The sequence below is a fragment of the Plectropomus leopardus genome, chromosome 13, assembly GCF_008729295.1.
Source record: "Plectropomus leopardus isolate mb chromosome 13, YSFRI_Pleo_2.0, whole genome shotgun sequence".
Classification (NCBI taxonomy): domain Eukaryota; kingdom Metazoa; phylum Chordata; class Actinopteri; order Perciformes; family Serranidae; genus Plectropomus; species Plectropomus leopardus.
In genome coordinates, this window is record NC_056475.1 from 14084615 (window position 1) to 14099251 (window position 14637).

The 14637-nt window shown below is 39.8% G+C and overlaps 1 protein-coding gene across 2 annotated transcripts in view; it reads left to right on the top strand.

Annotated features, from left to right (window-relative positions):
- The window catches only part of dpysl3 (dihydropyrimidinase like 3), a 38957-nt gene extending 24833 nt beyond the window's left edge, over nt 1-14124 (top strand). The window contains exons 9-14 of one of the 2 annotated variants that reach the window (XM_042498997.1): nt 615-771; nt 2154-2295; nt 3270-3440; nt 8294-8473; nt 10454-10625; nt 13976-14124. In XM_042498997.1, coding sequence (XP_042354931.1) covers nt 615-771; nt 2154-2295; nt 3270-3440; nt 8294-8473; nt 10454-10625; nt 13976-14070 — 917 coding nt within the window. In that variant the 3' untranslated portion in view covers nt 14071-14124. The remainder of the gene's footprint in view (nt 1-614; nt 772-2153; nt 2296-3269; nt 3441-8293; nt 8474-10453; nt 10626-13975) is intronic. The other variant, XM_042498998.1, reaches the window with a different exon arrangement.
- The last annotated feature ends 513 nt before the right edge of the window (nt 14125-14637 follow it).

Genomic DNA, 14637 nt, shown 5'->3' on the forward strand with positions numbered 1-14637 from the left:
CACAGGCCATTCCTCACAGCCACAGGAAAGAGCGGAGGTGAACTGAGGGGCCGCCTGGCTGTGATGGATTGTGAAATATACAATTTTTGAGAATGGAACAGGAAAACGGGAAAGGGGAGAAAAGAGGAATGTGTGTTTGGATGTCTTTGGTGAAAGGCCACATGAGGTTCTAACAGGCTGACCTCAGAAAGCCTTGCACTCATGAAGCTACACCCTTTAGAGGCCTTTATAGGCTTGACACCTTTGTTTTAGCTGTTCCCAAACTGTTCGATTTAACCAGCAAGGACATCAAACAGTGGGGTGTGTATGTAAAAGACCACGGAGAAAGACAAGAGCAGAATCCCTAACTCATCATGCGTGGAAGAAAAAGCTCAATTACATCTGAGCCAAAGTGAAACTTACACATTGCCAAGGATGATGTTTGGTTGTTGAAGAGATTAGGCATGGCCACTCTGCTGCAAACACTCGGATGAATTACCAAAGCACTCAGTGAGATTAAACTGCTGTCAAATTAATTTGATGTACCTCGTAATTTAAAAAAAAATGGCAAAAATCACTTTAATATGTTTTACATTTGATACTTCAGCAGATTTTTATCATTATTTCTTTCCTAGGAAATGTTGTGTTTGGGGAGCCAATCACGGCCAGCCTCGGGACTGATGGGACACATTACTGGAGCAAGAATTGGGCCAAGGCGGCCTCTTTTGTAACATCACCTCCTCTAAGCCCTGATCCCACCACTCCAGACTATCTGAACACACTGCTGTCCAGGTACGTGTCACAGCATCTCCCTCTGATTAGACCGTGGACCCGTTAATCCTTTTGTTCTTGGCTGAGATGAGATGTGACACATTTTTGTTAGGTAGTTCACATGAGATTATATCTTGTGGATGAATGAATGAATGAATGAATTAATGGATGAATGGATGAATGATTTTATTTTAGTGTCATGCCACCTAGTGGCCTATCCCCTATGGGATTGTATGACACCTTTACAACAAGATGAACAATAGTCCATAGTACATATTGCATTACATGACAATAGCTTCTGGTACTGCTGGCCAAAAATCAGAAAATATACAAAGAAAAGAAGAAGGAGAAGATATATATATAAATACAATATATATATATAAATACCTATTATTATAGTGTGCATAGATATCACAACAAAGCAGGATACATTTAAAGGGTGTAGTCACTTGTCTCGTCAGTGAACTAAATTTAAACATTTAATTAGATAGATTGCTAATTAGCTCTAGTGGTTACCATATGCAGTTGCGTTGCACAACACACTTCACACAAATAAGCTCCCACACACAGGCACTATGCACACTGAGGATCCTTCAATAGAAATGTAGCTTTTGAGACATGTACCATAAGTATTCACAATGTGCAAGAAGTAAGAATATTTGACTTTTTATGTATTCGTCCAGGCTTTGTCTAGTTTTAGAGCATCATATGGAAGCAAGAAACAATAACAGTTTGTGCTCAAAGAATAAACTTTTTAGGGTGTCTGCAGGTCTTTTAAATGTAAATTTTTAAGTATCTATTGCAAAAACCCATCTTTCAATTTCATTAAAGCTCTTGGGGTGACCTCTAGTTCACCTAGTAGATTGTGGGTCCCATATAGGCTGAATGCTTTGCGGTGGCCTGAGTTTGAAATCAGCCTGTGGCCCTTTGCTGTATCTTATCCTGCCAGTCTGCTTAGCCTGGGAAGGCTGCCCCCCCAAAAAATCTCATGTTACAAATCGTTTTACTTTGTACCTTTACTTACCTGTTGGCAAATGTAATATTACATAACTCATTCTAATTACCATATTCCCATATAAAATCTACCTCTGTACTGGACCTCATAAATACTACTTGTCTTGAGACCTGCAGTTATTGAATAAGAAAAAGGTGAATTTTCCAACATTCAGTCTTAAATTTGGTTAAAAATATCTTTAAAGGTCTAAAAACGCATTAAGTAGACACTCTGCTTTGGCACAAGGCATATATGAAGAAGTCACAGTCTTTGTTACGTTTGGTTCCCCCTTTCCTACTTAAGTAAATAAACATCTTTAAACGTGATTGCAGAACTTAACGTGTTTACATTGGTTGTGCTGTGCTGGTAAAATCTTAACCCTGTATTTTCATGTGTCTTTGTCCCACAGTGGAGACCTGAGTGTGACTGGCAGTGCTCACTGTACCTTCAGCGTGGCCCAGAAGGCCATTGGCAAGGACGACTTCACTCAGATCCCAGAAGGTGTTAACGGAGTGGAGGAGAGGATGGCCCTCATCTGGGATAAAGCTGTGGTGAGGAATCTTTTTCTTTTTTGATTTTTAAACATTAGAAGAAAGAGAAGGACAAAAAGTAAACAAATAATGAAAGATGCACATAAATATTTATTCTAGACTTGTTTTCCTCTTTTTATCTGTCTTTCACTATTTTTCCTACATTGCTTTCTTTCTCTTTCTCTCACTCTCTCTAACTCACTCCGTTCTCCAGCTTTCTGTTACTGTCCCTGCCATGCTTTATCTTTTCTCCCCTATCTCTAGATCTGTCCTTTCCCTTCCCCTTGGATACAGCACACTGCCCTCATTTTCTCCTTCTTTCTCTCTCGTTATCAATGCATCAGCGTACTGCTCACAGACACACAGCATGGTAGCTTTAGACAGCTGTGGAGTGCTGTGTGCCTGTAAAACGTGGATGAGCTTTTAAAAAGTTACGCTGACTCTTTTTTTCCTAACAGCAGTTACTTAAAATCCAAGTTTGCTCCAAAAATGGACTAAATGAAGCCTTATGAGGTGTTGATGGGTTTATTTTTATGCCTCTAGGTCGGTAATAGCCACATCCAGAGGCATTATGTTTTTGGTTTGAATGTCTATTCCATTCTTGTGAACAGGAACGCCTTCAAATTTGGCACAGACATTGACATGGCTTAAGGATGAACTGATCAGATATTGGTGGTCAAAGGCCACTGTGACCTCAGAAAAATATGTTTTTGGTCATAACTCAAGAATTCATAGACTAATTATGAAAGAATTTCACACAAATGTCTAACGGTATCAAATGCTGAAGTGTTGACATTTTATATCCAAAAGGTCAAGGTGAGAGATCTGGCCAGAAACTGAATTGAAGACACTAATCTTTGGTGCCAGGTTGAATCTGTGGTGAAGCTGTTACCTTGTATTTCCATACAAGGTAACAGGGGCAATGTTGTTTCCATTAACCACTCAGTTTTTGATAAATGCTTAAAACTCCCTGTTTGTGCTTGATTCACCCTCAGACTACAGGAAAGATGGATGAGAACATGTTTGTGGCAGTCACCAGCACCAATGCAGCTAAGATCCTGAACCTGTACCCTCGTAAGGGCCGGATCGCCGTCGGCTCTGATGCCGATCTGGTCATCTGGGACACAGACTCCATCCGCACCATCACTGCCAAGACACACAATTCGGTACGTACGTCGTGCACCTGTAAAAAAAAACATCATACTTTGTATTTGGTTCAAGTTTCAGTTAAATTCAGCTCACAACTACTGTTCAATTGAGCTGGATATAACTAGTGAACAATGTTGTTTCCCACCCTCTCAGTCAGTCTTACTTGGCTAGAGTGGATAAATGCAGAGGGGAGTACACCAACACTGAGGGGACTTTTTCTTGAGTAATGTAAATGCTGTTATTGTTACAGTAACCCTGGTGGCATCAATCCATATGTTCTCAAGTGCTGACATGTGATTGGCTATAAAAGCGAGAGTGCAAAAGAAAACAGAGACAGAAGAGGAAAAAAAGGAAAAATTAAAAAATGCTGTTAAGAGAGTTTGATTTTTAGTGAAAGTGTAAAGGAGAAGATGAGATAAGAGATGTCTACATCTGTGTGTGTGTGTGTGTGTGTGTGTGTGTGTGTAGAGAGAGAGAGAGAGAGAGAGAGAGAAAAAGAGAGAGTGAGAGAGGGGGTTACGGAGAGAGAGCACATTTTTGAACAGCTTCCAGAGAGCTCTCAGTTCCTCTGAACGGAAATGAAGTCTCAGTGGATGTTCAGTACTAATAAGACTCGCGCTGCACTCACCACATGACCCGCTCTCAATGTAAAGTTGAGCCTCACTAATTCCATAAACCCTCAGCGACGACCGAAGGAAAAAATAAGGATTATTCAAATACATGGGTTTATCTAAACACGACAAACATTATCAGGAATGCAAACATTTCCTAAAATCCCCTGTACAGTTAATCAATAGGGAATCTATGTGCAGTGTAATGAAGAGGTATTTCCTTCCTCTATATATCACATTCGCTTGAACAGATCATGTAGAAATATTTTCTTGATTGGACAACCATAATGGGTTTGAAGAATGTCATTCACTGTACATTATGTAACAGTAAAACTAATATTTCAAATACTTTGTCAAACCCCAGAGATTTGGAACATCTGTACACATCGCTTGACAACTCATCTCATAAGTCGAAAACAGCTCTGGTCATAAGACATTTGATGTCATGGGAAACATTGCATGCAATCTCAGTCAGAAGTAGTTGTGTAGCGTGACCACGATCTACTCCATCCTCCGCCTTGTAGTCCACTTTGCTTTTCTCTTACTCCAATTTCATGATTTGGAGTGCCCTGGTGGCCGAGTGGTTTAAGATGCTGACCATGAATCGCAGCTTGAAGAGTAACCAATTTTCATGTATTTATATTTGGAAAAATCTGTTGACCTGGCAGCAACATGAGTAACACACAGACTGTTGCCTGCTAGAGCTGCTTTTCTTTCACAAAGTACAGCATAGTGAGTATAAATGAATCCTCCTGTAGTGAGACTTTTTAAACAAAATGTGAAATTATATTATACTATTGCAGATCATTTCTATGGGCACACACCGGCAACAGCCGTGGCCACAGGCATTATGATTTTGTGTTGCCCATCCGCCCGTCTGTCTGTCCATTAGCATGCAATGCATGAAAAAAAATCTCTAGCATTTCAGAAACAGAAGTGTCTTTTGTTTGTATTTGTTTATAACTATAATACTACATGTATTATTTAGACATTGTTATTTTATACAGAGCTGTTTTTTATGCTGCTAAAATGATTGGTCATTCATTAACAGCTCCATCACTGATCAAAGTCAAAATAGATAATACTTTATGATGTTAGTTTTAATAAACACCACTGTACCATACCGAACCAAACCGTGAATTTTGTGAACTGTTACAGTCCGAGTATGTTCATCTTTCTGTCTCATTTCACTAATTTCCATGAACATAATTTCTCAAGGGCTGTGCTGAGGGGATTTCTTCAAATTAGGCACAAATGTCCACTTGGACTCAGTGATGAACTGTTTACATTTTGCTGGTCAAAGGTTACTGTGACCGTGCATCCATTGCATTCTAGTAAACATTATCTCGACAACATTTGTAGTGAGTTTCTTCAGATTTGGCACAAATGTCCACTTTGACTCAACGATGATTAAAATTTGGCAGTCGTCAGTCAAAGCTCAAGGCCACTGAGACCTCTCAAAACATGTTTTTTGGCCATTAAAAAACCCCTCAAAAATTACAAAAAGGGGGGATATTTGGTCAGATACTGAAATGGTGACATGGTGACCCTTATCTTGGGTGCCCACCTTGCGACTGTCCGCATTGATCTCTTAAGCACATCCATGTTTTCACAGACGTGAATATAAACTGTGAGTGCAACTTGACAGTTTTTTAGTTGTCCATAGCAGTGGTGGTAATTCTAGTTGAGGATTTAAGACAAGGGCCTCACAAAGACACACGCACACACATTCTTTCTTACTCACACACATTTTATACATTTACATGATGATGTTTCTACCGTGACACACACAGAAGATCCCAGACAGGCCACTCAGCAGCAGAGGAAGTGTCCACTCAGGAAATTAAGGCTTTACCAGCCTTGTACAAATCCTGCTTGTACAGAAATACACAGGTGAAGGGAGAATACATTTGCTAACAATGCGTGTGGGTTAGATTTTTAATTTGCCTTGCTTAAAGGCCTAATGGCAGCTGTTTATTGGGAGAGAAAGAACATTGCACTGTCTCCAGATGGAGGAATGGGAGGAGACAGAGAGAACTGGACTAATAATACGGCTTCTCCAAATGTGGAGTACATCCACTGAGGATCCGCGGGTTCTTACATAATGATGTCACCCTTTCATTTCCTGCCGGTCGTCCTTCCAGATAAAACAGAAGAGAGCAGAAGAGCAGAGCACGGCAGCTCCCAGTTCCAGTAAATCTACCTTAATGGATAGTGTGAGACCAGGCCAAACAGGAGCAGCCCTGTTTACCAGCTCACTGTGTTGGGGAATGCCGTCCCCTGTAAAATAAATGTGACTGATTGTGCCGTGTCTTAGTTTGTCATCAGTAATCCCACATCTGATGTGGATTGGCTGTTGTCAACATAAAAATACATAGATGCACATTATGATGTTATCCTGACACATAGACAAGAACAGGCAGCAACACACACACACACACACACACACACACACACACACACTCACACACTCTGAGACACACTCGGCTCAGTCATGACATCATGTTTGGCATGCAGTAAGTCTTAGTTATGTCCTGTTCTGGCCTGAATTTGGACGGCAGCAGAAAACAGGGCCGTGTGCAGAGGAAATAAGCAACAATGGAATGAGGGGAGGGGATGGTCACAGATCACAAACATGTCGAGAAAAGAAAGTTGGCACAGGAGAAATTGGACAAGGATGAATAGTGCACAAGGCAGAAAAAATCTTGGGATCACATAAATCAAGCAAAAATGGGCAAGTGAGAGAAAGACACAGAAAGAGGGATACATGAATGAAGGAGAAGGACAACTGGAAAGAGAGAAAGTGAGAGAATGAGGTAGAGAGTGAGAAGCACTACAGAGGCATTAAACTCCAGCTGGATGATGGCAGCTGTTTGTACATGCCAGACAGACAACTGTAAGAAACAAGGTGATGAATGATTAAGAAGGGGAGAAAGCGAGCGTGGGATTAAGAGAGAGAAGAGGAGAAAAAGCGTTTATGCTCCCACTTCCTGTTACCTCATCCATCCTTCCACAGCTCCTCCTGTTCCTCCCTGCATCAGTCCTTCAAGAGATGGTTACAAGGATAAAACACATTTTATTTTGTTTTCTTTCCTTAAAATTAAATCATATTGATAAAATTAAAATTGATTTTATTTTCAAAATAATCCCAAAGCTTCAAGAGAAATAAATTGGTAACACCCTGTTGATTCTAACTAAGATTGGAGGTATTTATCCAGTGTTGCTTTAATAAACATACGTATCTATTCTTGGAGCTTCGTTCCTCGTCCTGGTAATTTTAAACAGTGAGTCACCCTTGAAGATTTTGTTATGAGTCATGAGATGAATTCAAAAGTCAGGCTTGTTTAAAATGATGTTCTTTTGATGGCTTAACTTAATGTGATTTCTTTCATTCTTGAAGTTATGTGTGGTTTTATGCCTCCCCACTGGCAATAGCTGTGACCTGAGGCATTTTGTATGTTAGAACACTGAAGAACACTGTGAGGAAATTTCCTCATATTTGGCACAAACGTCCACTTAGACTCAACAAAAAACTGATTGGAATTAAGTCGTAATAAAAGGTCAAGGTCACGGTGACCTCACACAACATGCTTTTTGGCCATTACTCAAGAATTCATATACTAAATATGACAAAAATTCTCACAAATACTTAATAGGATAAACAATAACGTGATGAAATTTTATACACAACTGTCAAAGGTCACTGTGTCATCATGATGTTCTGTGAAAGCATTTTTTTTAGATATTTTGTAGGGCTTGTATTGCCTTTATTTAATAGGACAGACATAGCATGAAAGGGGGAGAGAGAGCGGGGATGACATGCAGCAAAGGGCTGAGGTTGAACTCGAACTCGCGGTGGCGAGGACACAACCTCTGTCCATGGGGCACCTGCTCTACCAACTAAGCCATCAGCCTTTATTCAGCATCATATCTCTGGAACAGAAGGGATGACATTTGTTCAGAAACTTAATTTGTGACACTAATGTTGGGTGTCCACCGTGAAACTGTGCTGACTGTGTAGATCATTAACATTATTGTTACTGTAGTTCTATCTGCTTTTGTTGTTTTTACATGATTTTCATTTACATTATCAAATTTACGTGCATCTGTAACTGTACTGTATTTAGATGCTCTGTATATATTTTATAGAATTTAATAGTACTGCTATGTGATTGATATATTTATGGACCCACAATGGTTTCTTTTCTGTTTCATAGCTTTTGCTTCAAGTATCTTATAATGGTATATGTTTGTTTTAGGCTGCTGAGTACAATGTCTTTGAGGGCATGGAGCTGCGTGGAGCCCCACAGGTGGTGATCTGCCAGGGGAAGATTGTTCTGGAAGACGGGAACCTGCATGTCACCTCCGGCGTGGGTCGCTTCATTCCCTGCTCTCCCTTCCCTGACTTTGCCTACAAGCGCATTAAAGCCAGGAAGCAGGTAAATACAGGTTTTACTTCTGTTCAGCCCGCTATTTGTACTTTACACTGCAATCATTTTGTTCAGGCAGATGTCATATATTTAAATGGTATGTAACAGTATGTCCTTTGTGAAAGGCAAACTCTGTAGTGTAGCTTGTGAAGCTACCCTTACAATCTAGACAAAGAATGTTTATTGCTCTTACCATGAGGCTCACACAGTGCAGTGAGAAAAGGTTTGGAAAAATCAGGGAAAGTGGAAGGAAGGAGTCAAGATTGTAGGTGAAGAGGCATGTATGGGTTGAAAAAGAAGTTACAATGGTGGAGAGGAAAGATGGTGGGGAGGATGGAGGCAGTGAAGTGGGATGTGGGGGAGATACAGCAAGTCTGACATCAGCCTCCAAGGTTCAGCCACAGGGCGCTGGCTGCGCTTTTACACTGCAGTGCAAAATGTCCATGCAGTGAGGGTGGTCGAGTCTTTGTTGTCATCGTGGGTTTAAAAAGGATAAATGTGAGTTTGGATTTTACTTTCCAGAGAGACCTACCACACACAGTATAAGGGTTACCAAAGTCTACAGTTACAAGTCCCAAATTTCCAATTTACTTTGGTTTCACAAGACTGATCTGATCCTAATAGCTAATAAGGTATTCAGAGGGTCTGGAAAGACTTTGCTGTAACAGAAATGTTATAATGTGAGAAGAGAAATAACACTTTTAGCGTGAAGTGTGCCCAATGATGGATGAATTACCTGAGAGACACATTTGAATAAAAGTACATATAGAAAATGATCTTTAAAAGAGAACGAAAGAAATTTCTAAAAAAAAACAAAAAAACAAAACAAATAGGGAAAATTTCCAGAAAACTATATTAATAATTATCATAATTGTATATGTGAAATTATGTTAGTGGGAATATATATACTATTTTATCATACTATTTATTGTATTTACTTTTTTAGCACTTTTTTCCCAGGCCATTTCCTTGTTTTGTACTTTTTTCTCGGTTCTCTGTTTTGCTAGTTTTCAGCTAATTTTTGTGTAACATTTTACTAATTTCCTGCAAAGTTTGGCCTATTTTTTTTGTTAAGTTGCTAACTACCTTATTTCCAGGTTTTAAAAAAATCAAGCCAACAAGTCAATTTGCTCAGGTTTCAAAAGATTAAACACTCTAGCACCTCATTTACATTAAAAATAAAAAAAAATATCCCAGTGTAAATCAGTTTATTTTCATTGTGAATTAAAAAATCATTGAGGGGCCACCCTGCACCGTATTGCGGGGGCTGCAAGTTAAGTATCACTGATCGAGTCTCGCTGTCTTGTATCTCACCAGAAAAAAATGAATAACAATTACATTCCTATCTTCTCCAAAGCATTAAGAGTTAACTCCATTTTACCGTTTGATTTATAACACTTTAAACTCAAAACAGACCCTGCCGTCTGCCCTCTTGCCTTATCTTGTGGGCCAAAAATTCTCATTGTTCAACAATTTCCTAATTTGCAGCTGGCTGGTGATGAGAACATGGAGCTGTAGTAACAGTGCGCTGTTTATCTTGGTAGCAGTCACTGTTATGCTTTCTTCATTCACAGATGTCTCTTTTTAACTCTTGCTTGAGCTTCCAAGATTTCTCTGAGTCACGCCACTGAAAGACGGACAGACCGACAATGGCTTGTTCTATCTTAGCATAAAGTTTCGACTTGCTCTGAAAGCATATTAATACTGTATGTTGTTCTTTTTCTGGTCTACTCTGTAAAAGGGTTTGCTTTCTTGTGTTTGTATGTCTATGTTTGTGTGCGTAAATCTGGAATTGGTTCCCACAAGAAAAAAAAGGCTCTGAAAAATGCATATATAATTCAGACACAAACAACCATATAATGCAAAACAGGTGTGGACTTGGTTACATTAAATCTTTTGTGATACTGAACACCACAATGTCTCTCTGTCCCTGCTTCTTTATTTCTCTCCTCACCACCTCGGTCTCTGCTCTTATTGTTTGTCCTGTAGCTGGCGGTCCTGAGGGCAGTCCCCAGGGGAATGTACGACGGCCCCGTGTCTGAATTCTCCATGTCCCGTGGTGGCACCCCCTCAGCCTCGGCACGTACCTCTCCCACCAAACAGCCTGTCAGAAACCTGCACCAGTCTGGATTTAGTCTAGCAGGTAACCCTGCACCATGCGGTGAGCCCAGCTTCTTTATTCAACCCCCACCCCGCTATCACCCAGTCCCTCCTTTCATCCGTTTATGGTCTGTATTGATTTATACAGCATGCAGAAACATCAAAGAATTGTGCATGTGCAACTGTCAATCCACCGTCGCACCCCTCTTTTATCTTAACTCAGCTACCACTTCACGCTGTGAAGGACAACAGTCATGTGATTTTTAGCATGTCGTTGCTCTGAATGTTGCATTCACAGCTCTTTGCAATAAGCCTCAAGCCTGTAGAGTAACCTAATAATCTCTCATTATCCTGTTTCATACTGTATGATGTGCACAGTATGGCATGCATCTGTCTGCAGTACATCACGCTCCTTTATGAAAGGGTTTATACCCTGTTTATATGGCAATTTGTCTGTTAATATGTGTCATTAAGTCGCTGGCATTAGCTCCTTTGAGTTTTATTGAGTCACAGTGCAGACAGAACTAAGTTATATTTATGTAAACAGTCAGTTAGCAGTTTTTGCTTTAGTGTAACATGGAGTCAAAATTACCCCAAATGAAAACCATGCAAACTGTACTTTTGACCTAACCTTTTTAGATGAATGAGTATTCAAACAGAAGCTCAGTGCTTTTCCAGTGATGTTGTCTATTATGCTGCATTCACATGAAATATGCTGTTTTAACTACTCAACATTTTATTAGTTTAATCGTCCTAACTCAGAAGAGGAACACCACTTAAATGAAGAATTTTAGTATGATATTTCCATGGCTTAGGAAAGTATTAATGAAATCAGTACTAATTAACATGAGCAACCATCTCTCTCAAAGCCAGACACCAGAGTAGTAAGTCTCAAACTTGTGTTTGAAACTCCTTCATAGACCATGAATGGGAGCCTGAATTTGTTGGCCCACAGTTGTTTGAATTTATATATTTTTTCTTTTTTTATGCCCAAAATTTGTTTAAATCTCTTTTCCCCACTGAAGCCTTCTCTTACAGTATCTCATGCCACTCCAATAGAATACTTTTCTATTGCTCTTTAGGACACTGTGACCTCTAGCTACAGCCTTTATGTAATGTCAAGCTATATTCATAAATTAAGTGTTTTTCACAGTTACACTTCTGTAAGTCACACTGGATATGAATTTTGGCTCAAGGCCGAAAACGTATAGCGTACAAGATTTCAGTCGAGGCATCTGGACATGGTCTCTTAAGCAAGCCTATCTAATGTGAGAGATCACAACACGACGTACTCACATTCAACATCTGTTCCATTATGCAGAGCTGCTGAGTGACAGGCTGATTGTGCCCATATGTAAGGTCAGCACTGGATTAGTTTAGATGTGAGAAATCTGATAAATTGTTTTTGTCAGGCTACCAAACAGTGAAACTTTGTACAAGTGGTAAAACTGCGCACCAGATAGTCAGTCTTTCCACTGTTTTATAATCAAAGAGAGCAACCATAGCTATTACTGTGGTTAGTCATTCTGTCCTGTGCACTGACAGGCTAATTGTGTCCATGTAAAGCAATGAGAGCAGCCCCTTTTAACCTGGACTGAACACGGCAGTACGCTGCATGCTATCGGCTGTCTTTGTGAGTGCATGTATTAATTTTTGCGGTGGAGAACTCATTTTAAAAGTCAACAGAATGGTGTTTGGCCTTTGGCTGTATTAAGTAATCTGTCTTTACAAGCATATGCGATACCTCATCGATAAAAAAAGATGGTGACCTCCGCTGGAAAGAATTTTCACATTTGAGTACATGAATTTAGAGGGGAGTAAAACAGCTCCTGGTTTCCCAGGCTTTGTAATAGATATGTGTGTTTTGTGTGCGTACAGTATGTGTGCGTACTCTCAGAATGAGTCAGTCTATTTTAGTTCTTCCTGGCCCACCACCTGCAGAGTTGATTTACTTCTCTGGGATTAGATGGGGAGAATTGTTTGCTTGGATACAGTGTATCACAGTCTGACATCATCCTACTTTCCATTTATATACCGGCTCATAATTTGTTGCAGCAGACACACTGGCTCATCCTTTGGAAATGCTGCACTTTCTGTCAAACTGTAGCTTCTTTTGTTAATGTTTCAGCCGCACTCATACAGGAGATGGTCTGATGAAATTTGCATTCCCCTGTCATCTCAGCGACACATACCATTCATCATAGACAATAATAATGTGTCTTGAAAAATCTCTAGTGCCTGGAAAGTAATAATGTGAGTGACAACAATTATTTGTGTGCAATGACGGCATAAAAAGTTATTTTGTGTAGAGTAAGCCTAAAAAGATTGACAAATGGGACAAATTCTAGTTTTAAGAGCGGGAATAATGCAAAGGCATACTTCACCCCCCAAAAATGACCATTTTTAAGTCAATTAGTCATGCTGTGTTATCCTTAATTCCTGGAGAAATGTTTGTTTTTCCTGCATGCCTCAAGGTAAAGTCGCAAACATAATGATTTATCAGGTGAATTGGGACCGCATTTAACACCAGCAAAACTATAGCAAAACATCTGCTTACAAACTTTCACACAACCAGTGCAGTATAATCCAAATCTCCTTTATCTGGTGGTATGCTCAGTTCTTTCTTCCTTTTTTTTTTTTTTGCTAAAAATCTTCATATTGAAATCTGCCTTTGAAGAAAGCATAGGTAAGTTTCACTTTTAGTTCAGTTTTGAATTGTAATGTTTCAGTGAATATGCATGTTTGGGAAGCACTGAGCATAGAACTGGATAAATGAGCCTGAGATTACTCTGCACAAGTTATGTGAAAGTTTGAAAGAGTTTGTGTTCACATGCTAGAAAAACAACATTTTAAGGATTGTGGTACAAATGGTGATTTTGTGGACAAAGATCTCTTTAAAGTAAACAATAACTCATGTTAAAACTATCCAAATTTGGAGGTTTGTGCTCCTCACACTGTCATTGAATTTGCACTTAACTTGCAATGAAACTTTTCTGTTGAGAGCTCACACATTAAGTGGTCTGCAGTGCATCATTTACCAATTAGTATGCAATGGGGTATATTAATAGTTAATTACAGGCTAGCTTTATATATAAGGAAATGTGTGCATGGAAATCCAACTGTTTTCTCTATTTCTTGTCAATGTGCAAATCTGATTTGCAGCATTTACTTTAGTCTTAAATTATACTGTTAAATTAGACAGACATTTTTACACTTTTTCTTTGCATTAATTCCTCAGAGCAGCATGAGTAGAATAAACAGTCTTTTAAATGGCTCTTTAATTCTCTTTGCCCCGGTTTATAATTTAGCCTTCTTCTTCCTTTTCGCTCCTGCTCTTCCTCCTGACTACCGTACATGCTCTTTACTTTTTTCCATGCAACTCTACATCTCTCCCCTTTTCTCTCTTTCTAGGTCCCCCCACCCCAGATGACATCCCCATCAGGCCTGCTGGCCGGCGTATCGTAGTGCCCCCTGGCGGCCGTTCCAACATCACATCCCTCAGTTAAACAGCAGAACCACAAGGGGACGCATTGAGAAAACGACAGCAGCCAGAGTGCAGGATAAAGGGTGGGTGGGAGGGAGGGAGGGTAAGGGGGAGGGAGGAGCAGATGCAGAGGACCAAGATTAGTTAAAAGTTAAAAGAGCAAAACACTGAATCCTCATGCCTTACCTGTCACAATGCTACCCTGCTCGGATGAGAACTGTATCCCTTTTCCTGGGGAATTTGGATTGAATTGCTACTAAAAAGATGCCACCAAAGCACAATTCACACGACTAGCCTTTAGCCTCACTTCTTCTCGGTATAGAATACACAACAAATACAGAGAAAACCTGTTCACTCAGTGCTTTGGTAGTAGAAATACACCTGTAAAACTGTATACTATCATAAAAAAAACAATAAACCAATGATCTCAAAGGAAAATGGATACCGCTTTTCTCAGAATGATGCTACGCTTCTTTCACCCTGTTCAGCTTTCAATGTCACCCCCCTTTTCAGTAGCCTGCTTTCTCCATAGTCAGCATAACACAACACTAGACCCCATATTAGCCATGTCTTATCATGCAGTACCATT